Raw genomic sequence first — 26718 nt, forward strand, 5'->3', positions numbered from 1 at the left:
ATGGGCTTTATTTGTGTGCAGAATAGGCCTAATTATTGAAACATTTCTCTTTTAAGGCCATTCCTGATTGGAATATGTGATTGTGTTTCGTGACATCTTGACAAAAAAAAAAAAAAAAATGTATGCCACTGACTGACATGCTTCTACTAAATCTATAGTTATCCAATTGTGGGGCCTTAAAACACCTTAAAATGCACATGTGTAGATCAAGAACATCAAAAATTCCTAAGTGAGGGATCCTAACTAAGTGATTCCTAGCAAGATCACTTTCGTTACCTCAGTAGGCTATTTAGAAATTCCTGCATAGTACCCTGGGTGGAGACCATTCATTTTGTGGAAAAATATTTCATTTGCCGCTCACACATTAACTTTGTGCTCAATAACTGTTATTAATATGAGGGGGGTCCTTGGAATTTTTTTTCCCCTGAAAGGGGTCCCTGGCACCAAAATGTTTGAGAACCCCTGGTTTAGAGGATGCGGAACACACTTTACAGTACACCACTAAAATGTGTCTCGTCTCTGCCCCACTCCCAAAAGACCTTTACTCTACATCCGCTATGCGCATGCGTCAACACGCAGGGCGATATAGATGTGCAGCGTATAGATTGCGGTGCCCATTTCTATTGCCTGCGATAGGAACAGCTTATGATAATATCATACAGCACTTCTCTTTATATAATCTGTATAATGAGTAATCACGTGATAACTTTCTAGCTCCAGATAAGAATGGAGCGAAATAGCTTGATGTGTGGGTTAAATTCTATAGTATAATATCTCTATGCAGAGTGGAGTAACAGTCTCCCCTCTCCCCTCTCCCCTCCCTCCTCCCTCCTCCCTCTCTTGTTATGTTTGTACCCTGTTTTGTACCTTGTGCTGGCCAGTTATTTTGACTCAATGACAAATTAAACCGAATTAGAGTCATTCAGGAGGACTCTTCCGTCCGAACACACAGGATTTCTGCGGAGGTCTTCATTTTTACGATGAAGTAAGGCTGTGCTAGAATGTCAAACTTTGCGAACTGCGTCTGATGAGAGACCAGGACAACAATAACTCGGTGAGAACATTTCAAGATCTGCGGATTTCACTTGAAGATCAACATGAAGTTCGCCCAGATCATGCTGAAGAACGGCTCAAAGCTGAACATACCCAAACAGGTGGACAGATTCTCCAAGTTCTCCCCGTCCCCGCTGTCAATGAAGCAGTTCATTGACTTTGGTAAGTTGTTTACCTGTTTGAAATGGATCTAACGTTAATGGTTCCAGCTTACTGTGGTGGTGTCCGAAAACCTAGTGAGCGCACTTACAAAAAGTACCATGACATTTTTGTAGTAGCCTACTAAATGGACACAATGTAAATACCGTAATAAAAAATATGGGAAATTATTCAGTACTATGCATGGTTTATAAAAGTATAATAGTATAACTGCCCCATGGGATCCTCATAGTACCAAAAAATCCATGATATGTCAGCATGGTATTTTGGCAATTTTTGGAGGTTTGCATGTTATATAACATCAAAATACCACAGTATTACCATAACTGTACCATAGTACTTTAAAAAAAAAAAACAGCCTACTTGCGTTTACAGTATTGTGTGCATCATAAATGCATACTTCACCTGAATACGGCTGTATATGTATCTAGGTTTATGTCTAGGTTTTGAGATGCAACCATTCTCTATTGTTATTTGGTAGGTGACAGCGCATAAACAATCTTGTTTGTTGTTGGTATATATAATTACGTATTATTTAATATCTACTCCCCAAATAATTTGACAATTTTTGTTGTTTTTAATAAGATTTTATTCTTAACAACTAAACATTGTTTATATTCAAACACATACATATAGAGATATAATCATTCAAGAGTGAAATTCTTCCTAACACAGTCCTGTCTTGCTCGCAGGATCTGCCAACGCCTGTGAGAAGACCTCCTTTATGTTTTTGAGGCAAGAACTTCCCGTCAGGTTAGCCAACATCATGAAGGAGATAGACTTCCTCCCGGACAAACTGCTCGGCACTCCTTCTCTGAAGCTTCTTCAAAGCTGGTGAGGTCCATAACTGTACATCGTGCATGGACATGTGCTCCAAATGAAACGAGTGTGATGAATCCCAGCCTACTGTATCTGTTTACTTTTCACAACGCATATGACATAAATGACCTGTAATGCACTGCTGCACATGCCTTAAAAAGAGAAGTGTCAGTGAATTGTTTTAGAAAATGATCTTTAAAGCTGTAATTCAAAGCACATTTAATGGAGACATTACATTGTAGTTTGAGGGATGATGATGACCGATTTCTCACCTTACTAAAACTCAATGAATTGTCATGCGCTGTGTCCGAATTCAAATACTTCCCTACTATATACTGTAGTATACTATATAGTATGTGGGAAAACAGAACGGCAAAAGAATCAATGTATTCGGAAACACAGTAGACAAAACGTCCCTGGATGACCCACTACTTTCACAGAGATTCTGAAGTGCGCATTCAGTGGACACTTTACTATCCCATGAGGTCGCGGGAAGGTATTTATGAATGACACTGAAGCGACGCAACTGGCACTGGTAGATCACATGACAGTAACAACATGGCGGATGTAGTAACAACATTACAACATTTCCGATGTCCGAAATTCATCCATACCAAATACAAATGGTATGCAAGACTACCTACTTGGTATGCGATTTTGGACACAGCGCTAGACTTTTATATGGAATATCGTAATAGTATATTGAGTTTAAAAAGTACCAAAGTTAATTTTGTTTACTTATACAAAACAAATCAATAGGCTAAAAGGACTTTTTTTTTCTGTTTGTTTTTAGTGTTCATTGTTCATGATGATCAAAAATAGATCAGTTCCAGACTGAATAAATTGATTTTGACCTTTAAAGATACCCCTACTTTGAGCTACAAGGTTGTTAATCGATGGTATTGGCTTCTGTTCTGTTATTTTAACCTATTTTTTTAAATAATCGTGCTTAATAGCGGAATTCGTGGAAACTACATTACCCATGATGCTTTACGGAAAATTGAACCAACCAGAGAGTCTCGATAAGCAAAATGCAAGAAAATATCTCGTTAGCTCCGCCCACTTCTATGAAGTACTGCAAATGACATAGTGAAGTCGATCTCCCTACACTTTCAAAATATTTAAATATTTGTATATATATATATATATATATATATATACACAGTGGTGTGAATAAGTGTTTGCACCACACCTAGAGATTGGCATGGTTTTACTTCAGTTAGCCTAATAGCTGGTTTGATTTACATTGAAAGATGATCTCATGGAAAGTACCCCATGCCAATCTCTAGGTGTGGTGGAAGGTGTGTGATGATGTGGGGATATTTTAATTCCAAAGGCCAAGGGAACTTTATCAGGATGCATATTATCCTGGATCCATGAATTAACTGGCTTTTAAAAATAAAAATCTGCCTGACTCTATGGGAATTTAACATAGGGGGGCAATGACTTATGCACGCTGTATTTTAAGGAAAAACATTTATTTATGATACATTATTCATTCACAAAGAAAATTTGTGTCCTTAAAGGTTGGAGTTTTCCTCATTTTTCTAATTAAGGCATTAAGATCAATATCCAAAAGATGATTTTTTTATTCCTCTTTTTAGGCAACTTTAGCATGGGGGCAAACACTTATTCACACCACTGTATATATGCCTATTTTACTTCATTTTAGTCCATTGTATCAAATTATTAATTTCAATGTAAGTATATAGTACTTAAAGCCACTTAATATAAAGTGGGACCTTATTTTATTCAGCAATAAACGTCAAAATATTGTTTATTGTTTGTTATTCACGAATGCTTTAACAAAGACGTTTTTAAAATTCTAATGAGTGAAATGAATGGGAAAAATACTTGTTGCACTCCATTATTAGGGAGTGATGGTATGTTTCTATGAAGTGTGTTGCGGCTGGACATACTTGTGTTGGTATAAAGTGTCGATTCAGCACATTGTTTATACCTCTAAGTAAAATCGCAGGATGTCACCAACCTTCGTCAGCATTTTTTAGTATTTTACTGCTATTCTAGCAAGATTTCCATTTGTTTATCTAACATGCACACAGATATTGCTTCAGAAATTTGAACCTGAGGTCAAAGTTATGAGTGTTTTTTTTAGATCATGACAACAATAGTGTTGTTTACATCATTTTACACCATAAAGTAGTCAGTTGACACAGGCAGGTGAGTAACAATCTTTCTTAGTTATCTTAACATAATTAGAATATTAGAAACTAGTTTTTGTAAGTGCATGTCATTTTGAAGTTGACAAAAATACTGTATACATGCAGAACAGCAGGAACTGACAGTAAGAGTCGTTCATCTCGTGAGAATGTGGGTCAGAGTCTGACCTTTGACACGTCCTGATCCCTGTCCCGTAAACTTTCCTGTCACTCAAGTGTTATCTATTAAAACCAATTGGCCATAAGTACATTTTAAATCAAAAATAGGAAATCATGGGTAAAATATGTATTTCATTTGTTGGCAATATTGAAAATAAGTAAACACAAGGACATTTACATATTTAAATATGTTGTTTGGCAAGGAAGGTTTTTCAGTTTATGAATAGAACTTGTTTAAGAAGTTCTGAATGGACAGGAATTTGAAGGACAGAATGATTTATAAACTCAAATTGAGCTGTTATTGCCCTTTGTCTAAGGTTTGGCAGAGGCTTTGTGTTCAACATGTCAACTGGAATGCTTTGAAAATTATGTAAATGGGCATTATGTAAACTAGGGCTGGGCGATAAAACGATAACGATAATTATCGCGATATAATTTTCCTCGATAAAACGATATCAAGAGGTCGATAAATGTTCGATAATGTTTATGCGTCAAAAAAGCGGAACGAAACTCATTTAAACCGCGCGCGCCACACGGAGCATTTATCCGCTCGGCTCAAAGTCCAAACGGCAGCTCACGCAGACGCGCCTCTGATCGTTTTGCTCACGAGATCCAGTGAGAAGCACTTGAGTTCAGCGAAGAACACAAATGTCAAGTTTAAACTAGTTTAAAGGCAGATGAAACACCGCTGACAAAAAGGAGAAACACTGCGTGCAACGATACAGTCAGAATCTGAATTGATACTGAATCCATTTAGCCTACCATGGATTTACTGTAAGGTTAGTAATATTAACTGCACCATGAAATGTGGGATACATATTGAATTGTATAATATTATTAATGTTGACAATGTATTATGACTAATGGAATATAAGTACAGTATTTAATAATGTATTTAGCTGTCAGGCTATTGTTTTTCATTCAAAAAATACAGAAACCATAAAGTTATGCCATGATAGTGAGGAGCTAAGTTATAGGCTATACCTGGTTTTATCTGTGGTTATCATGATCTAAATGCATGAGACTGAATGACCAATGGTTAATTTGAATACAACTCAAACAGTCAGAATATTACTTTTTACCAAATAAAAATGTGGTCGTTACATAAGAAAAAAAAAAGGAAAAAAAAACAACAACAGATGTTACTGTTTTTGTTAATGAACATACATTTAAAGAGTAGTTTAAAAACACAATTAACACTCTGGTTTATACAACTTTCACTTAGTCGCAAAAATCTGCCTTTAAACTTGAAAAAAAAAAAATATTTGACATATATCGTGATAATTATCGATATCGACTGATATAAAAAAAATTATCGTGATAATTTTTTTTGGCCATATCGCCCAGCCCTAATGTAAACTATGTTTTCTGCTGACTTTGCTAAATTAGGCTATGTAAAAAAAAAGAAAAAAAGAAAGTAAACTATATGTGACATTGGGGACAGGCAAATCACAAATAAGCAAACATTTACACTAATGACACAAAATTATCAAAAAAAAGTTGTTTATTATTCTTATTATTTATAAATTATTATTTTTTTTAGTTTTCTATTTTAGTACTTTTTTCATTTTTAGCTTTTTTATGTTTTTACTTTATGCCGCTTATTAAAACCCAGTGGATTTTGCTCGTAAAAAAAGAAGAAAAAAACTACACATGACAGAGGACAGGCAAAATACAAACAAGCTAAAAGTATGACAATTACTCTGCATTATACTCATAGACTGTAAAAAAAAATAGATTATACTTCAAATTTTATCTGTGTCTGAAAAAAAGATAAATATAAATATATATAAATAAAGACAAAAAATATATTTTTTTATTATTATTTTTTATTATATATACATTTATTTATATGAATTTAAATATATGTTTATATATAAATAATTATTATTGTTGATTATATTAAAACATTTTTTAGATAATTTTTGAATTCATTCTTTTCTTACATTTTTTTATTTTCGTACAAATTATTTAATGCATTAGATCATATAATATTTTTATAACTTGAATTTTAAAGTCTCATGTGCTTCAGAGTCCTCAAGACTAGAATCTGTGACTCATGCTGAGATCAAAACCTGAGCTAAATGTAACTTTCAAGTGTGTTCATCGAAATGTTATGCAGTGTCGAATATCATGAGACACTGAACACAAACAAGTGTGCACTGTAACCTTCCCAAAGGTCTGAAATGTGAATAAGTCCTCCTTGACGGTGCAGCACACTGACACACAACACTGTCTTCCAGGTGGATGGTAGCTAGCACAGTATGTCCACTGTGTCACATGACAGTCATTCCCAGTGCAGCATGTCTCCCATTTACTCCAACCTTGCAATATCCTTGCAAAACTATGTATTCACCATTTAAGTTTCGTAAGAAGCGATCAGTGGTTAGAGTAAATACCCATCAGTGCTATACAGCTTCAGCCAGTCAGACAAATTAATATATACAAAGGAAATGATACACAGAACTACTTAATGTGTGCAGTGCATTATGGTTGTGTTTCAAATATGGCTGGATATCGGTACAGATCTTACAATGCAATTGGATTCCAATACACAAGTTCTCAATTCAGTGTGATTGTGATCTCAATTTGATTTAAATCAAAATCGATTTATTTGGAAAAATTGTATTATAGTTCTTACTTCATGCCTCTTTATATAACCCAATGCATTGAGCTCATATAGGCCAGTCTAAGGATAAACCCTGACTGTTTGTTTACTCTTTACGTCAGGTATGCGCAGAGTCTGATGGAGCTTGTTGACTTTTTGGAGAAAGACCCTGAGGATAAAAAAATCCTTACTAAGTAAGTCAAAATTAAAGAGGACCTTTTATGCTTTTTACATTTGCAACTTTCTTTAGTGTGTACTGTATGTGTAATGCTGCTGTTTGAGCACAAAGCCAATCTAAAGGCAGTTATTCTCTATATCAGTGTCACTGTTTCTGAACGCCTTGATAGGTCTTGAGTTTTCTTCTGGGAACGAACACGTCACAATAAATAATTCTTGGCAAATGCACACGCAAAATAAAGGCGGCGAGGCCTGACTGAAGCCCTGTTCACACCGCCAGCGACACGCAGCGACAAAGCGACATGATCCCATTCATTTCAATGGAGCGCTGGCGACTTCAGGCGACATGAGCGACAGTGACCGTTGGCGACAGAATGTGGGCGTGTCAAGCGACAAAAGTTGAGAAATTTCTACTTAATGCAAATAAGAAGCGAATTTTGCAAGCGACAACCAATAGGAAAGAAGACTTTCAGTGGAGCTCACGCGTCACCGTCTCGAGTTCAGACAAGACAGAAGAGTTCGAGGACGATTTCACTGTTTTATATGATTTGACTGTAACCACATACATGGATAGTAAAATGATGCATGGAAAAGAAACTGTCGACAGTCTCAGTGAGTTTAATTCATACATTTAACCAGTGTTGTAGTCGAGACCACCTCACTCGAGTCCGAGTCGACACCGAGACCAGAGAGAGTCGAGTCCGAGTCAAGACCGAGTCCATAGAGAGTCGAGTCCGAGTCGAGTCCGAGACCAGAGACGGTCGAGTCCGAGTCGAGACCGAGACAAGAGAGGGGTGATTACCCAATTTACTTTTATTTACTTAGAGAAATCTTTTTTTTTTTTTTTTTTACTGAATTTACTTAGAGTTTAAAAAATATGATCAGTTTAGGGTATAAAGGCCACATAGTAGGTGGTGTTAAAAGTAATTTTATTACAATTTGTCATGCGCAGTTGCGCACTAGAAAATCACCAATCACTGGGCGTGTCAATAAATTTAAAGAAATATTTTATTAACATACATTAATAATCATGAAAAATATTTTTAATTGAACTCGAGTGGACTCGGGAATAATTCCGAGTCCTAAAAAAAAACAAAGTTCGAGTACGAGTCAATTCCGAGTCCAAATGGACACGAGTCCATGACAAGACCAAGACCATTAAAATATGGTCTCAAGACCGAGTCCGAGACGAGTCTGAGTCTCGAGTACTACAACACTGCATTTAACGTTATATTTCGAGTGTTGTAATTTTATGATGCATGTTAGTACTGCTGCAGTTAATTTTACAATTTCCCCTGCATTACATTGACTATTAGGGACAAGAAAATTGATTTTGTCAAATTCGAATGATGATTTAATAAATTTATGACGGTATGAGTGAGTTTAATTTGTTGATTGATCGTTAATCTAGTAAATTATTTATTCTACTGAACACTGCTGTGGTAATATAAAAACGCTCTCCCAACAGCATACGGTTTCTTTTTAAAAGTAATTTATTTCAAGTCAAATTAAAATGATAGTTGTATGTATCACTTGTGATGGTATTGTGTATAGATATGGCCAGACGTGCAGTCTACCAATAACATTAGAGCGACAGCACTACGAACACCCACAAGCGACTTCCCAGTACATAGCCCAGCGACACACAGCGACAAAGTGAACGGGGCTTGAGTGACATGCTTAAAGTTGTTGACCAATCATTAGACACTGATCCAGTCGACCAATCAGAGCACATTGCGCTTTTTGGAAGGAGGGGCTTCGTAAAGACAGGAACTAAACTGTGTACATGGTCAAGTCATCAAATATGTGAAAAATGTGTTTTTTACATTTAAGCACAAAAACTTATTTTAGTAGACCCCCGAAACAACTTTTTTTTTGTAACAGGGCATAATAGTTCTTCATGAATCTTACACACAAGTTTATCTCATGCTGCAGCCTGCTTTAATGAACTCTTATAGTGTGTTTAACTGGATGGCATGTCTTTTAGATTCACAGAAACACTGATCAATGTCAGGAACAGGCATAACAATGTGGTGCCCACCATGGCTCAGGGAGTACTGGAGTACAAGGAAGCCTTTGGTGTGGATCCTGTGACCAATCAGAACGTCCAGTATTTTTTGGACCGCTTCTACATGAGCCGAATCTCCACACGCATGCTGATGAATCAGCACAGTAAGATTTCAGGATGTTTCCTAAAGCCCTGGCCAATACGACGGATATTTCTGTCTTTGCTGAAACAATAGAATAGGAATCTGCTGATAATGTAATGCACAATGGACCATAGCTGCATAACTGATAAATTGACAATATATTTAAAATAAATTCAATAAATTCAAATTCAGTTTAAATACTTCAAGTGAATGTATTGCAATATTATAATGTCCAGTATGAAAAATGGATATTCATTTTGAGTTTTGCTAAAGATTCTTTTAACAATGTTATTTAAATCATTAATGTTTTTATAGATGGACTTTTTTTAGACGATAAGGGTCAGTGGGATTTTTTTTTTTTTTTTTTTTTTAAGAAGTCTCTTTCCATGGCTGCATTTAATAGCTAAAAAATACCTGTATCCAAAAACAGGAATACGTAGTATTAAATATGTTATTACAATTTAAAATACCTTTTACATTTGAATATATTTTAAAATGCCATTTATTCCTGTGATTCTAATATAATGAATTTAAACATTTCTTATAATTATCAATGTTGAAAACAGAAAGTTCAAAGAAACATGTTTTTCTGACAATGTAAATGTCTACTGTCACTTTTGATCAATTGAATGCATCCTTGCTGAATAAAAGTATTAATTTCCTTAAAAAAAATCTTTCTGACCCCAAACTTTTGCATAGTAGTTTAGATCCAGTTTATCTCCACAATACAGTTAGTTAAGAATCATTAATATTAGCAAATAACTGATGTAGAACCCATATATCATGCATCCCTGCAATGAAAATGTATTTAAAATGTGTGTTAATTTTAGCGTTAATCTTTGATGGAAGCACCAATCCAGCCCACCCCAAACACATAGGCAGCATCGACCCAAATTGTGATGCTGTGGAGGTTGTTAAAGGTAATTAATCATGTATTGACTGTGTTACTACTAAACTGCAAGTGAAATCGACATTGCGTATCCTACTTTGGCCGACTCAAGTTGTTTCTCGCTCGTTCCCTCTCCAGATGCCTATGAAAGTGCCAAGTTGCTGTGTGATCAGTACTACTTGACTTCTCCAGAAGTGGAAATCAAACAAGTGAACTGTGAGTGAGAGCTTTCTCAAACTTTACGTCTTTGTGTGCTCTGAGTCCTGAGGTGAACTCTGCATTGAAGGTTATCTCTACAGTGTTATTTACACCACCTGGGGATTATGGGTATGCTGTAAAATGCCACATTCTTGTCCTGCATGATATAAAACATGCCTGGACTCTTTAGTGTGCAGTTATGCTAATCAATCAAGCATGACCTTGAATTCAACTTTGACCCTAAAAAGACACTACCTTTTAAATTTAGTTTTTTTGCAAGGACGCATTAATCAATAAAGTGACAGTAAAGATGTTTATAATCTTACAAAAGATTCTATTTCAAATAAATGCTGTTCTGTTGAACTTTCTATTCACCAAAGTATCCTGAAAAAATGTAGCCGTTCCTACAAAAATATTAAAGGGGTGGTTTACTGCTTCTTTTCTTTGCATGATTGTGTTTATGGGGTGCAATATAACATGTATTCGTGGTTTTTCTTTTTTTAAAAGTTTTAACTTTCATAAATTTTACCTAAATTGTAAGCCGTGTTCTCTGGTTTACATCCTGAGTCTTTTAAACCACTCCCTCAGAAACAGGCAATGGGCTCAGATTGGTTAGTTTGGGCCGGTGTGTTGTGATTGGCTAAACTGTAGTGCACATTGTCCGGATAGTTCACGCCCATCCCCTTTACGGGCGAGGTTGCATGTGTTCCTGTCAAATGTAAATATGGTGTCGATACTGCAGTATCCGTTTGAGCCAGAATCAGACCCAGAAAGCGGCGATGAAGAGAGGCAAGCAGAACCTCACCAAACACGGCTCTTACAAAGCGTTTCGGAATGGTATTTGTCTATTTTTTTTTTAAACTTTATACACGTTTGTTTTACACGATAGCATCGAACTGACTGGCTACTATATACACAAACAGCGTTGGCATTGGTTTACGTTCTTGATCAAATTGAAAAATAACGTCATAAAGTATATATACATGAAAAATACATTTACAACATTAGTATACAAATTCAGGTCCAAAATGTTCGTACGCGTTTGTTGTAGACACGAAATAGCATAACTAAGTGGCTATAAAGCCAGCGCTGGCATTTGATAAAACTAAAACATTACCTCTGAAATTATACATCCAAATACATTTAAAATGATAAAGTCTTAGCCTACTTACAGGTTGTGGCCCAACAATTGCTGCCTCTGATTTTAAAGTTGGAACTGCTTCATGTTTTAGTAACAGTTTCTTGTTGAATCCGGCATTGAATTTGTGGAGATTCTGGAAGCTGTCTTCCGTAAAATGCGCAGCACAGAGTGCTAAATTACGATCATCATTTTCAGGAACATAATCAAACAGAAATTGTATCCATTGTTGACGAACTACAACGTCCGTGGGAAGCCCGAACACAGAAGACCTGACAGCTGGATGAAAATGAGCCGCAGAAATATGGCCATGCCCTTTTTTGCATATTCCGGAGGGAGGGTTGATGCAAATGTATGGGTTAGTGACGTCTAAAACCCATTGTAGTCCCAATCGAGTCGTTATTGTAGGCAGACGATATCTCTGCTTACATTTAACTTTCAGCGCGGCAACTTTGCAGATACTGTTCATGCACCAACAGCAACATTACACACTATTTAAAATGAAAAAAGTGAAATCGCAATCAACCACCCCTTTAAGCAGCACAACTTTTTTTAACATTGATAATAATCAGAAATGTTTCTTTCTTCCATGCTTACTAAAATCGACAAAAGTTATTTTATGTCATAATAATGCTGTTTTTCAATGCATTTTTGAACAATTAAATGCAAGCTTGATGAGCATAAGATGTGCAAAAGAATCTTACCGAGCCATTTTGAAGAGCTGTGTAACTGTTTAAAATTTAGGATAGTAAGAAATAATAGTGTAGAGTATTTGAATTTGCTTAAATTCAATATAGTGTATATATCAATAATAGTGTAGTGTATTTGAATTTGATAAGAAAATGAAGCAAATATGAAACACAATGAGTAAGTTCTTGAATCACCTATCCGTGTAGACAGAAATAGCGCTTTATAATCTTATCTCACTGTGTGTCTATGGAGAAATATATTGGATGATATGATTTGCACTGTATACAGTACTTAGTTACACATTGGAAAAAAGTTGGCATGATCTCACGGTTTATCTTTTAGTCAGGTAAATAGCAGTGTATTATTTTGTCAAGCCAAGAGAACCTACAAGGTCGAGTGACCACCGTTGCAGCTGGTCACCTGTTTTATCAACACATAGTAACAAATTAGCCAGCATAACCTCTATCATGTGCTTCATAGCTGACTAATTTGGGCAGCATGCCAATGTTGATTTCTTCAATGCATTTTTTAAAATTACAAGTTCATGTGGGATAGCATGCTTTCTGGTTTACACAATTGTTGCTGAATCAATATATCTGTTGTTATTGCAGTTAAAGGACCCAATGATCCAATACATATAGTTTATGTGCCTTCTCATCTGTACCACATGCTCTTTGAGCTCTTCAAGGTACTTGAATCACTTTATTGTGGCTATAGCCCACACACAATTATAGTCTTATATAAACACAAGAGCAAAAATTCTGTCATCATTTACTCACCCTCATGTCGTTCCAAATCTGTATGACTTTCTTTCTTCAGCAGAACACAAAATGAAAGGTTTTAGGAAATGATGTAGGTTTTTCAGTGAATAATGACTTCAATTTTGGTCCATTCCCCATCCAAATTTATCATATGGGTTCAAAAGACTTGGACTTGGAGAAGTAATTAATTAATAGCTACTAATTACATCTTCAACAGTGTAATTAGATTACTGTACTTATCACTCTCTCCCTAAAAAAGTATAGCATTTGTTATTACTACACGTATCAACCTCGACCCATTAAACAATACAAGGATAGGCATGAAACTGCTCTTTTAATTCTTTCAAATAAAGAATGTAAAATTGCATAAATGAATCTTGAACTAATCGTGTATTTAAAGCATTCTAAACACACATTTTATCATTAGATGTAATTAATGCAATTACATCAGAAGTAACTGTAATTCAATTACAGAAAAATTAAGAGTAATCCTTTACTTTTACTTTTTGGGAAAAGTCATTAAATTACAGTATTTAATTTTTTAGTAAGGCATTACACCCAACACTGATATATGGAAAAAAGCAGCATGAACATTCAGCTAAACATCTCCTTTTGTGTTCCATGGAACCAAGACAGTCCATTGGGTTTGGAATGACATGGCCATCATGCATTTGATTATAATAAAGTTGTTTCTCCATAACAGAATGCAATGAGAGCAACTATTGAAACCCATGAGACCAGCCTACATCTCCCACCAATCAAAGTGAGAGTTTCTCTTGGAAAAGAAGATCTGACCATCAAGGTGAGCTTTCTTTGACAAACACTCAAGCCCCGTTTACACGTTGTATGGCGGAATACCACAGCAAGTGCTTGGGAGCACTTCGACTCGCCGCAGTAATATGCTTAATGGGGTATTCCGCCATACAATATAGTTATCCACTTTACACGCTTAGAAAAGCGCAACGTTTTGTTTTGCGTCACCGTCCTAGGTCGAGTTATACTGCTCGAGTAACTGTATTTAAATAGGGGAAACGTGGAGGTGTTTGTCGTTTCTCTGCTTGGCCCATATTGAATGAACTGGGCTAGTTAAGTGCGGTCAAAGTGCGAGCGATTGAGCGCACGCACTGAGACGACAGAACATCAACTCGTCTTAGTTAAGGGAATAACATAGTTTAATATGAAAAAAAAATGGTGGAGGATCCCTTTAAACCAATCTACCTTTTTATGTAACTGATTCTAAAAAGTTAGCACCGATCTTGAAGAAAAAATTGGACTTATGACTAGTCTAAGCAATTTATGTAGCCGCCCCAAGTCTGTTCCCCCTATCAGGGCTCAAATATGCTGCTTAGAATTCTTTTCAGTCTTAATACCTAGTCAGATTGGAATGATATATTAGTTTTACAGGAAATATATCATTTTTGATTGCACTTTCTAAAGATATGGCCATGATGTGCAGTCCACCAATAACAATAGAGCGCCAGCACAAGGAACGATAGTAAGAGACTGCGACATACCGCTACAGATTTGCTGGCGGTGTGAACAGGGCTTCAGATTCACAGATTAACGGTTCAACAAAAGTTGAATATTTTATCTCTTTTTTAACTCACAACATGCTGGCAAGAGCAGTGAGGGTCAAAACTTGTTTTGTAATGCCTTGTGTTATTTTAGATGTCTGACAGAGGAGGTGGGGTTCCTTTGAGGAAAATCGAAAGGCTTTTTAGTTACATGTATTCAACTGCACCGAGTCCTGTGACTGAAGACACTCGCAATGCTCCACTGGTAAGATAGTCAGATAGTCTTTGTTGTGCAATGTTAACACATAGTAAATCTTTGATCCACAGTGATGTTTTTTGTGAGCTGTGAGCTTACAGATTTATAAATTAGCAGAATTACTAACAGTGTTTGTTGTTTACACCAGATTAGTATTGTAATGCAGTTGTAATGCAATGTTTCTCACGCACTCACTTTGGCTGGTATTCTTTGCAGGCTGGTTTTGGCTACGGTCTTCCTATTTCCCGCCTTTATGCCAAGTACTTCCAGGGGGATCTGCAGCTCTACTCTATGGAGGGATACGGCACATCGGCAGTCATATACCTAAAGGTACACATACAATGTTGCATTAAAGGTTAGATTCGTTGGACCTTGTATATCTGTGACATGGCCGCAAAACTTCCCGCAACATTTGTGACAATGCTAAATGTAAATTTACTCATTTGTCATCATTTACTCACCCTTATGTCGTTTCAAACTGGAATAGGTTTCTTTCTTCTGCAGAACACAAAAGAAGATATTTTGAAGAATGTTGGTTACCAAACAGTTCTGGTTCCTATTGAGTAGTGGAAGTCAATGGGAAACTGTTCGGCTACCAACATTCTTAAAAAATTACATATTTTTGTTCCACAGGATTCATGACATAATTTTCATTTTTTGGGTGGACTATACCTTTAAAAGAGGAAATATTATGCTTCCGTTAGTGCGTATCGATGCAGTTTGAGCATAAAATAATGTCTGCAAAGTTACAAAGTCTCTCCCAAGTAAGGTATTCTGTATATCAGTATCAGAGTTTTCTTCTGGGAACAAACACGCAACAATATTCCTCATTTAAATAATTGATTAAAAAAGGGTTGGTTGAGTTAGTTAGTAGTGTGTTGAAACTCGTGACATTTCCAAAACAAACTGAAAGTGGTTGACCAATCACAACACACTGGTCCAGCTGACCAATCAGAGCTCATTGTGCTTTTCAGAAGGAGGGGCTTCATAGAGACAGGAACTAAACAGAGCGTTACTGAGAGGAGCTGCAACAATATGTGAAAAATGATGCGGTTTTTTTTAATAATGAAGTAGGGCTAAATAAAATAAATCCAAAATAAAAGTTTGTGTTACATAATATATGTGTGTGTATAATTATTTTGTATATATAAATACACACAAATGCATGTATATATTTAATAAATATATGTATATACTTTATATATATTTCTACAAAATGAATATTATACATAAATACAAATATTTGATACACTAATAACACATTTTTCTTAAATGTAAACATGCATATGTGTGTGTTTATATATACAAAATAATTATACACACTACACACACATATATTATGTAAACACAAACTTTTATTTTGAATGCGATTAATCACGATTAATCGCTTCACAGCCCTATTCTAGTAGAACCCAAAAACAAAATTAAGACTTTGAAAAAGGGCATAATAGGTATTTTTTAAAGTACGTTCACAAATTTTACGAGGTCCGTTGGCGAACCCGTGCGACCAACTAAAACCAGTTACAAAATCTGTCAGGAAATCCTTCAGGACACTCCCAATCACATGGACTCCTATTTAAAATGACTGGATTTCACCCACAAAAATTCGTAGAACAACAGTAAATGTGAACGCAATTTAGAATTTGAAATTCTTCTAATATTCATTAATATATTAAAAACGTTTAATTCACTGTCTATTTTGTCTCTTTGACCCCTTTCAGGCTTTATCCACTGAATCAATAGAGAGGCTTCCTGTGTTCAACAAGTCAGCCTTACGGCATTATCAAACAAGCATGGAGGCGGATGACTGGTGCATCCCGAGCAGTGAACCCAAGAAACTGGGAAAGTACGAGTACGGTGTTTGAGAGAGAGAAGAAGCTCGTGTGATAACCATAGTTAAGGACTGAACTATAGTGGAGGCCTTGAGTTATTTTGGATAACTATGTATGTGACTATATTTCAGAATTATGGAATTATCAAAGGGTTGATAATGGTCTTCATATGAATGTTACAGTCTGAATAACAAGGGCATTTTTGTCTTCCACATGTCACATTGCTTATAATACACCTCACACTTAATTTGCAGTGTTAACTCTTTCATTCATAGTTTCACCGGACACGGTACAACATGTTAACTCTTCTGTGTCAGAGACTTCAGTTGAATGTACTGAAGCGGACTGGTTGTTTGAATATGTTGATTCCTACAGATTTAAACCAATGTGTTTTAGAGGATGTGAACTGGTGTTTTAGTCAGTGGGGCCAAGTGACCAGATTTGTGTGAGTTTTATAGCATGTATCTCTAGGAAGAACACAAGTAACCAAGGCTTTATTGATTTCCTTGCATTCACAATGCAAACGTTAGATTGACCGTAGTTGTGTATTGCTTGATTGTGAGCTTGAAATGTTGGGCCTACTGTCTAACACTCCATTTAGTTTTAAATGTAAAAATGTGAAGCTTTTTTACATTAACATTAAGGCCAGATCATTTCATAAACATATATTTAAAAATATGTTAACGGAATTCATTTTCAAAGTAAGAACAACAAAAGTTGTCATGATGACATCCAAGTTACTCCACTGACGTTAATATAATGAAAAAAAAAAAAGTAAAAGATACCGACAAAGTAAGTTTGGGCTACTAAGTGTTGGTTTATTTAAAACTGGCTAGATGTTGATCTTTGTTATGTGTGAAGCTTTTTATGACCACAATAATTTATGTTCTGGACATTTCAGGTATTCTGTATGAACAAAAATGACATGTAGCACTATAGTAGTTTTTTTTTTTTTTTGTCTTAGCATGAAAACACTGAAGAGACAATATTTTTATGTCCGTATAAATGAAAGATATTGTTGAAGTAATTTCTTGTTTTAAAATATATTATCTCAGGATTGTGCAGTTTTGCCTTTCTAGATTTTTTTTTATCATTTCATTTTATTTTTATTGTTTTCATTTCAATGTAATATTTGTAAAGTTGGCTTTTTGAAAGCAATGCGAAGGACCTGTATTCATTTTTAAAGGGTGCTCAAGTGTTAAGTAATGCTCCTCAAACTCTGGGTGTGTTTTAGCTGCTATCATGTATTTGCCTCATACAGAAATGGAAGTACTAAGACAACCTCTGTAGATCATTTGCACATTTACAATTGTAATCTAGAACTGACATCTACCATGTTGATGTTATTCATTCATACCTCATAAGCTTCATTTTTTTTGCAGTCATATCCCTCGATATCTCTGTCATTGTGAAATCACGCCTGCTTCTTGACGTGTTTTAGAAACACAATCCTGTATTCACAAAGGAGCAACTGTGTTAATGAATGCTCAGCACTGTTCATGAAACTGTATTTTAATTTCACATTCAGTGAGAGAGTGCCATTTTATGTACTATTAAACCCATAAATGAAGAAAAAAATGATTTCCTTTTGGTTTTATGTCCTTTCAGCAGAATTTATATATATGAAAATGGTCCAGTTTGGAGGGAGCATGGCGTATCATTTTCAAACATGTGGCTCCTCTTGAGTCTCATTGAAAGTCTTTGTGATGTCCTGGATGAGACTTTACAGAGACTTTACAATACAAGATCTTGACCTAGAAATGTTGATGTTATTTCCAATTGTGTGAAAATTATTCACAGTTTAAGTCTGATGAATCTTGATTTTGTCATCCTGGAATATGGCAATGGTCTTCCTGCATGGGTTTTTTTTAGAAATGAAAAGCTACATACTCCATCAAGAACTGTGTTGTGTGTGTATGTGAGATTTTTTTTTTTTGAATGGTATCAACCATCTTGGAAGTGGTTAAACAGGTGTCACAATTCGCTTGGTCAGATTATTCTGAGTTGGTGTTTAAGGATAGTTTGCAACTGTAGTTGTTTATGTGTCATTTTACCACAGATCCTCTGTTTATTTCTGGCCTGGACAGGAACAAAATGATCTGTCTTTTCTTTCGCACATCTACCAGTCTTTCCTAACAGCACTAAATCTATCTGGTGGCTGTGACACCAGAGTCCCGCCCTCTTTGGAAAATAGTGCTATTTTAAGAAACATAACTGCACCGCCTGTTGCCTGACCTGTCAGTCACTGACACAATTTCCCCTGTTTGTAAAACCACACAACTGCTGCTAGTCCTTAATGTCCAAAGGAACCACCATATACAGTGCTTGTTGCTCTATATTGTGGACTTGATTATAAGATGATACATTTTAATGTGCTTAACAAATTAAATATAATTTGACTTAATCTCATGGTCTATACAATTTCAGAATCTGAGCTTGAGGTGTTAGTGGCTGTTTCTCTTCTGCAGAGAATGAATGGAAACAGGCTGTCTGAGGGAAAGAAGAATCAATGATTCCAGGTGACAGGTTGACTGTGTGGGGGTACAGAGAACGCGGGTACGATCATTCATTTAAAAAATAAATAACAAAGTTTAAGGTTTATAAGATCAAATCATTGCCTTGCTCCGTTCTGTGATTTGCATTCGTGACTCTCCTGTTCGAACTCGTTCATCAAAATGAACAAATCTTTTTAGTGTCATTTGGTTCATTCAATGAACGAAATGAACAAATTGACTCAGGAAAAGATTTGTTCATGTTGACAAACGAGTTCGAACAGGAGAGTCACGAACGCACATCACAGAACAGAGCAAGATTTGATCTTATAAACCTTAAACTTTGTTATTTATTTTTATTTTTTTAATGAGCGATCGTTTCACTTGATAATACACTTATTCATCGTCTGGAATCGTTTAAAGCCCTTTGAACAGTTTGCAGATTGCAGTGAAACTGTCTTTTGGACCTTGAACCATGAGAAAAATGCTGGAATGTTTACATCAAAAACCTTAATTTCTTTTCGACTGAAGAAAGACATGGACATCTTAGATGAAATGGGGTTGAGTAAATTAGCCTATCAGTAAGTTTTTTTTTTTTTTTTAAAGTGAACTAATGTTACTCCTTTAATACCTCCAACTAGTGCTGACTATGAAAAGCCCATCTCCCCTTATCAGTTAGCCTACCAAGTGCATGACTTTAGGTCACTGATGTCCACAAACTCTGCCACTGAGTAAAAGCCTGAATCCTGTATTAGAATTTTCCACAGAAAGCCTTGAGCGTTTCTTAAATATTATGGCAAGTTACATAGCAGCTATAGATGGTCGTCGATCATTTTTCATTAGGACATGGAAAAAAAAAAAAAAACTTTTGCTAATAATTTACTCACCCCATGTCATCCAAGATGTCAATGTTCCTCAGTCGAAAAGAAATTAAGGTTTTTGATGAAAACATTCCAGCAACTCGTTCATCATTATGAACAAATCTTTTTCCGAGTCAATTCGTTCGTTTCGTTCGAACCAAATGACTCGGGAAAAGATTTGTTCATTTTGATGAACGAGTTCGAACCTTTTACAGTCTATGGTTCGAACAGGAGAGTCACAAACGTGCATCGCAGTACATCGCAGTCTCATATAAGACATGGACATCTTGGATGACATGGGGGTGAGTAAATTATCAGCAAAAGTTTTTCAAAAAGTGAACTACTCCTCTAAACGAGAGAAAAAACAAGTAGGGTCTTCTTAAAAAACATAATTAATGTTATAGCCTATAATAGACAATACACTGTTAATCGGAAGTGAACAAGAGTGATTTGTTCAGCTAAAAGTTAGTCAAAAACTCGGGTATCCTACTAATATATTAAACATTTGTAGTTCTTGATTGGATAAAATATTATAATGTCCATTATGTCTTGCCTCTTAGGAACAAAGAGTTTAAAACTGTAGTCCACACAATTCCGAACATTCATCCAGATTAACCATACGCCTGTTAACGTAGGCCTACTTTCTTTCGTGGATTGATTCTATCATTTTAACTTGTCAAAAAGAAAGACCTTTAATGCCCTTTTATAGCTTAAATTAATTGAGGCCCCTATAAGAGGATCCATGACTATTGTCAGCTCTCATTATTCAGGGTTAAAGCCTGATAAGCACTTCAGATTGTTCTTGCTTTGACCAAAAGACTAATGGCTTAGACATCTCATCCTATTCAGCTGTTATCTGTAATGTGCTACTGGCGTACTCCATGATATTATCCTCTTATGCTAAATATGGCTTTCCATTGTTCATTTCCCCCTCAAAAATGATCTAGTCTTAGCAGATAAGCTTAAAACTTGACTTTCATTATAGCACAGATGATGAGGCTTCTGGATATGTGGAAATCCCAATAACTTTTGAAAGTGTTGTAATTAATAGTGTAAATATATTTAATAAATATATAAATAACATTATTAGCATTCATATAAAATTATGCATTGTTTATATTTCATATTTATTTTTTTTAATTAAATATTCACATTAAATAAATCAGAGATGTAAATGAAACACCTAATGTCGTCAATTATGTGGAATGTCTGACAAGCAAACATGATGTATGGAGGATTTATGTAAAAGATGGTGACTCTTCAGCAGTCATATGTCTGTAATGCAGAATATGGTGTCAGTATATGAATCCAACAGGCTCCAGAAGAAGGTATTTTTTCACAGATGAAGGAAGAATGAGTCGCTGGACACCCAGTTCACAGCGATTCGACAATGTGGCACGTATTGCACATCTGGCCAGATGCTGAAGAGTGCGTGGATTGTTGCTGCAGACTGCAAACAGAGAGTCATAGAATTTTCTGTGCCGCTAAATGAAGAAGAGAAGAAACAACACTTCATTAATGGACTTCTTGAATTCAAGAACAAAATACAACAGAGAAATTATTCTTTGCTTCTTTTTTTTTTAGCATGTCAAGTCTGAATATTTAGATTGAAATGCATAAGAAAATAACATGTCCTACAACTGGAAGACACTTTGCAAAAAAAAAAAAAAGTCTAATTTTCAAGTAAAAACATCACAAAATATTGTTTTCTTTACACAGCCCAATATATATTTGGAATCAATAATATTTTTTAATGTTTTTGAAATAGGTATCTTATGCTCACCAAGGAATCAGTATACAGTAAAACAGTAATATTGTGAAATATTATTGCAATTTAAAATAATGTTTTCTATACTATATTTTAAAATGTAATTTATTTCTCTGATGCAAAGCTGAACCTTCAGCACCATTACTCGATTCTTCAGTCACATGATCCTTCAGAAATCATTATATGATGTTTGATGCTCAATAAACATTTCAGTTACCTTTTCCAACAGCATATTTTCCCACTCATTTTAAATTTTAAAATAATAATTGTTTTATTTTAAATTATTTTAAAAGAATAATAAAGCTTATATATTTTATTATGTATTTGTGATATTTAATTTTCGAATCTTTTATTAAATAATAATAGTAAAAAACGATTAAATAACAATTCCATTATTTGCAGTGTAGAAAAAGTTAGTTTCTGACCTCATATACAGCGTCAGGAATGGCAGCTCTCCATTTTTTAGTGTACTTGATATGTTCATATGAATTGACCATCACCTCCACTGCCCTGGGGAATTCATAACACTCCTGCAACACCTACTTACCAACCAAGAACAACAATGGTAATATTTTAAGACCTGTTGGCCATAAAAATATACCAAAATAATAATGGGTGAGTGATGTACCTTGTGAAACTGTGGTGGATACACACGGGCTGCTCCGTAGTTCAGCAGCAGCTGATAGCAGCGTTCGGGAATGGCCCACGGCCTGATCTGCGTCACCTTCAGAAGATACTGTATAGCTGCGCATCCATTGACATCCATTGCGTTAGTCTCGGCACCGGCCTCCAGGAACATCTGGATAAGCACATGGTCACAATTCCAGCACGCTTTGTGCAACACCGTCTTCTTGTCTTCCTCATGTAAATACAAGTTAGCATTGTGGTCCAACAGGATCCGGCAGACAAGATGGTGGTCTGAGCTGTAGGTTCGCTCACGCATGTCCATGGCCCAGAATGCAGCAGTGATCAGAGGAGTCTCCATGTAGCCGTTGACTGCATTAATATCAGCTCCTTGAGAAATATATAAATCCACCAGTTCAGGGACACCGTAGCGGGCCGCTGTGTGCAGAGGGGTATCTTGGTTCTCCTCACTGGGCATGTTGATATTTGCTCCTGAAGTCATATTAGAAGTGTTTTATGTGTTGTTGTTTTTTGTCCACACAATGAAAGTCATTGAGCTGCAGTGTTGTTTTGGACCCCATTGACTTTCATTATATGGACAAACACAGTTCAAATCGTTGTGTTCTGCAGAACGTAAGTCATACAGGTTTGTATGAAAATAATGATAAGAAATCATTGAGATACTATTTTAGATTTTATTATTTCATTAAAGATATTTAAATCAAATTTTTATTAAGATCGTTTTTGTTACAATTTTAAAATTAAAAGTTTTTATGTGCATATATTCCATCTTCATTTAATTTTTTGTTAAATTTTTGTAATTTTGTTGTGTTTTTGTCTATTTTTTAAATATGTCTATATAGGCCTAGTTTTTATTCTTATTTATTTCAGTACTGTACATTAATGCCCAGTTTCAGCCCCAGACTAAAATGCATCTTTGAGTTGTTATAACTGAAAGCAACTTGCACTGACAAATCTTAAAATATGTCATTGCCATTGTTTCGTCTCAAGATGCGTTTTATAAGACGTTTATAAAAGCTACTTGAACACTGTAAAAAAAATATTGATGGTTTAACTTAAAAAAGTAAGTAACCTGGTTGCCTTAAAATTTTAAGTTCATTGAACTGGAAAAAGTGAGTTAATACAATGAAGGAGATTAATTTAACCATCAGAAACTCAAAATGATATGTTATCTGAACTAAATAAATTATTTAAGTTGATTTGACAAAAGAAAAAATGTTGTGATTACTACACTGTAAAAAATATCGTTGGTTTAACTTAAAAAAGTAAGTAACCTGGGTTGCCTTAATTTTAAATTTGATTGAACTGGAAAAAGTGAGTTAATACAATGAAGTAGATTAATTTAACCATCAGAAACTCAAACTAATAAATTATCTCAATTAAATAAATTATTATAAAGTTGATTTGACAAAAGAAAATATGTTGTGATAACAAATCTTAAAAATATTTATTGAATATTGAACTAAGGTTTAATCCTGGCTTAATCTAAACTCTGTCTGTGAAACCAGGCCTAAGTTAAACTAAATGAAATTGAAAAATATAGCCTTGTGATTTAGGTGAAATACATTTTTTTTTTTATTATTATATGCATTTATTTTTATTTCAGCTAACCCTTATTTTTTACACGCAACAAAAAGGTATTTTTGTTGTTATAAGTTTAGTTTTAGATGTGTAATCATAACTTTTCAAATGTACGGACCTTTGAGAATTAGATGTTTGGCACAGTCCAAAGACTCTGATGTAACACAGTAGTGTAAAGGTGTGTGTCCACTGAGGGACATGCTGTTGATCCGTGCGCCCCATTCCAGCAGAAGTTCCACACAGTCAGCATTAGACACTGTACAGGCCACATGTAGAGGGGTCTTCCCATTAGGTTTCCTGTTGACCGCTGCCCCGTTCTGCAGAAGGACTATGGCACTCCCCAAAGCGTTGTACATCATACACACGTGAAGACCCATCGCCCAGGATGTCTCCAACTTATAACCTGGTAGCCAATAACCTAGTGTGTTCACATATTTCATATTAAAATAGTACACATGGTGCAGGGAATATCCTTTTAAAACGCAGCTTGCTAATTGGTAGCAGGCAGTATTAGGGGGCGGGGCATTTTCATTCTAGAGAGCATATGATTAGACAAAAATCTCTGAAGTGCATGATGAGTCATCAATATTTTTTGTTTGTTTTCCCAGAAGACAAAATAAGCAGTTGGGGAGCGCGGGGCACAATGTAACGTGCAACGTGGGGCTAGTTGTAACACACTTGTTTTAAAAACATGACGAAACTTGGTGTATTTATTAGTTGCCATTTCAACACTCTATAGAAATCTTTGTAAGATATCACTGAACATTTATTTAACATAGGCCTAGCAAAAGTACATTTCTTACTTAAGGTCAATTTTTCATCTCTATTTTTTGTGTTTATTTAAAATTAGACAAATCTGTTGTTTAACAGTTGATATAGTTCTTTAATGCTTCACTAACTAGCAGAAGACACTAGCAGGGTTTAACAGTTGTGCAGTTGGGGTATGTTGTAACACTGCGTTACAATGTGCCCCTATTAGAAATATGCTATTATATTCTATACTTTTATGAATTCTATTGAGAAACAAGAGAAACATGTAAATAAAGACTGAGAGTCAATGTTCAGAAATTATTAATTATTATTTTGTTTTGAACTATGCTGTATAGCTGTGTTTTCCAGTGTGTTTGTTAATTTTATTTTTAATTATTAAAAAATGCCATTATTTTATATAAAAAAGTTAATAATTGTATTTTATTAAGAAAATATTTTGGTTTGACTTGTATATTTTTTTTTTATTAAATCAGATAGCATTTTAGGCTGTTATTATGGTGATGTTACAATGTGCCCCTCACATACCCCACCAATGGGGCATGTTGTCACATTCACTTCCATTCTTTCGGGGTAAATCAAGAAAAAAGTATACACTGTATTAATAAAACAAAACCACATAATTGTACTAGACATGTGGTAAATTATTGTGGGGGAAAAAATCTCTAAACCCTAAGTAGATTTACACAAATTAACAAAGTCAAAAGGTGTTACGTTGTGCCCCGCTCTCCTCAAATATAACACACAAAGCCTAAACGGCATTAAACTCCTTATTTTTGATTTGAAGGGATACTGTGACAAATTAATTTAGTACAAAAAGCTTTTAGATTAAATATACTGTATAGCATATCACTGCAGGAGAGTGTTCAAGCGTGCTTCACTGAGGGCGTTTAGAAGATCTTTATTTGTGTTACTCGTATTCTGGCTCCACCCTGTGGCTGGATATCTAATTGTCATGCAATGTAATGATTTCTCTGGTAAAAAAGAGCGACTGTTGTTGTGCTGCCATCATGAATTACCTTGCTTATACGAGGCAAGGGTCATATCGCGGTCCTCCACGTCTAACACAGCGTCTATGTCGATGCTGGTGGTGCGAATGATTTTAGAAACCTCCGCTGCATCGTCACGCTTGAGCGCTTCTAGAAAGCGTGTCTTTAAAAGCTCCGTTGCTTCCTGCCGAGACAAATCCCGGTCATCTTCCTCAGCTAAAACGAGAACTGCTCGAAGCCCGCTCATATCTCACAAATACACACCGATTAATCCGCAATAAACACTTTCAGTAGGCTAAATGTAAGTGATTCCCCAAAGCTTTGTGAATTCGGTGAACGTAGCTGTAACACAATCGGTAGAGGCAGTCACAGTCTGACTATGGCTATTAATAGACTGAGGGAAGAGGTCAATGTATGGCATACTAAACTGGGCAAACACTCGTTTACCTTTTCAAAAACTAGTATTGTAGCTTACCGTAGTAGCCAAGCTACCATGATTAAATGCAGCAAAAATTGTTGCTAGGCTACACTCAAATAGCCTGCATGACAGAAATATTCGACAAGTCTTCGTTTTCCATTCCATAAACATGCTGCTAAAAAACGTCTTCTTTGCTTTCACAAATTGTTAATTCCTTCCTATTCTAGCTTGTTTGGACTGGTTTTGAAACTTTGTTTAGCTATCTAGCACTTCTGATATGCCTCCATAGCTATAGGCTACAGTTAGGCCAACAATGACTGTAGCCTACTATATTATTTTGGGCAAAACCATGATTAAAATGAAGGCAAACGTAAATCAAAAGTTAAAGGGATACTCCACTTTTTTTGGAAATCATTTTACAACTCCCCCAGAGTTAAACAAAAGTTGGGTTTTACCGTTTTCATTGAAGATAATCAGTAACCAGACAGTCCTGGTCCCATTGACTTCCATAGTATGTTTTCCTATACCATGGAAGTCAATTGGACCAGAAGTTATTCTGGGTGGTTGCTATGATGTTACTAGGTGGTTGTCACATATTAGGCTATAGACCATTT

General features: G+C 35.5%; 2 protein-coding genes across 2 annotated transcripts; one reads left to right on the forward strand and one right to left on the reverse strand.

Moving 5' to 3' along the window:
* Positions 1–794: 794 nt before the first annotated feature.
* Positions 795–18161, forward strand: pdk4 (pyruvate dehydrogenase kinase, isozyme 4). Its single transcript, XM_039680853.2, has 11 exons — positions 795–1215; positions 1905–2046; positions 7101–7172; positions 9143–9327; positions 10136–10225; positions 10333–10410; positions 12832–12908; positions 13685–13783; positions 14650–14760; positions 14968–15081; positions 16473–18161. Exons 1-11 carry the CDS (start codon positions 1098–1100, stop codon positions 16614–16616), a joined length of 1230 nt encoding a protein of 409 aa, XP_039536787.1. The 5' UTR covers positions 795–1097; the 3' UTR covers positions 16617–18161.
* Positions 18162–21107: 2946 nt separating this feature from the next.
* On the reverse strand, positions 21108–26309 carry asb4 (ankyrin repeat and SOCS box containing 4). The gene is made up of 5 exons (XM_039680599.2): positions 25717–26309; positions 24048–24347; positions 22332–22819; positions 22129–22242; positions 21108–21419 (listed from the first exon to the last, which is right to left on the reverse strand). The coding sequence occupies exons 1-5, from the start codon at positions 25931–25933 to the stop codon at positions 21231–21233; spliced, it is 1308 nt and encodes a 435-aa protein (XP_039536533.2). The 5' UTR covers positions 25934–26309; the 3' UTR covers positions 21108–21230.
* Between the last annotated feature and the right edge of the window lie 409 nt (positions 26310–26718).

The sequence above is a fragment of the Pimephales promelas genome, chromosome 18 (assembly GCF_988280905.1).
Source record: "Pimephales promelas chromosome 18, fPimPro1.hap1.1, whole genome shotgun sequence".
Classification (NCBI taxonomy): domain Eukaryota; kingdom Metazoa; phylum Chordata; class Actinopteri; order Cypriniformes; family Leuciscidae; genus Pimephales; species Pimephales promelas.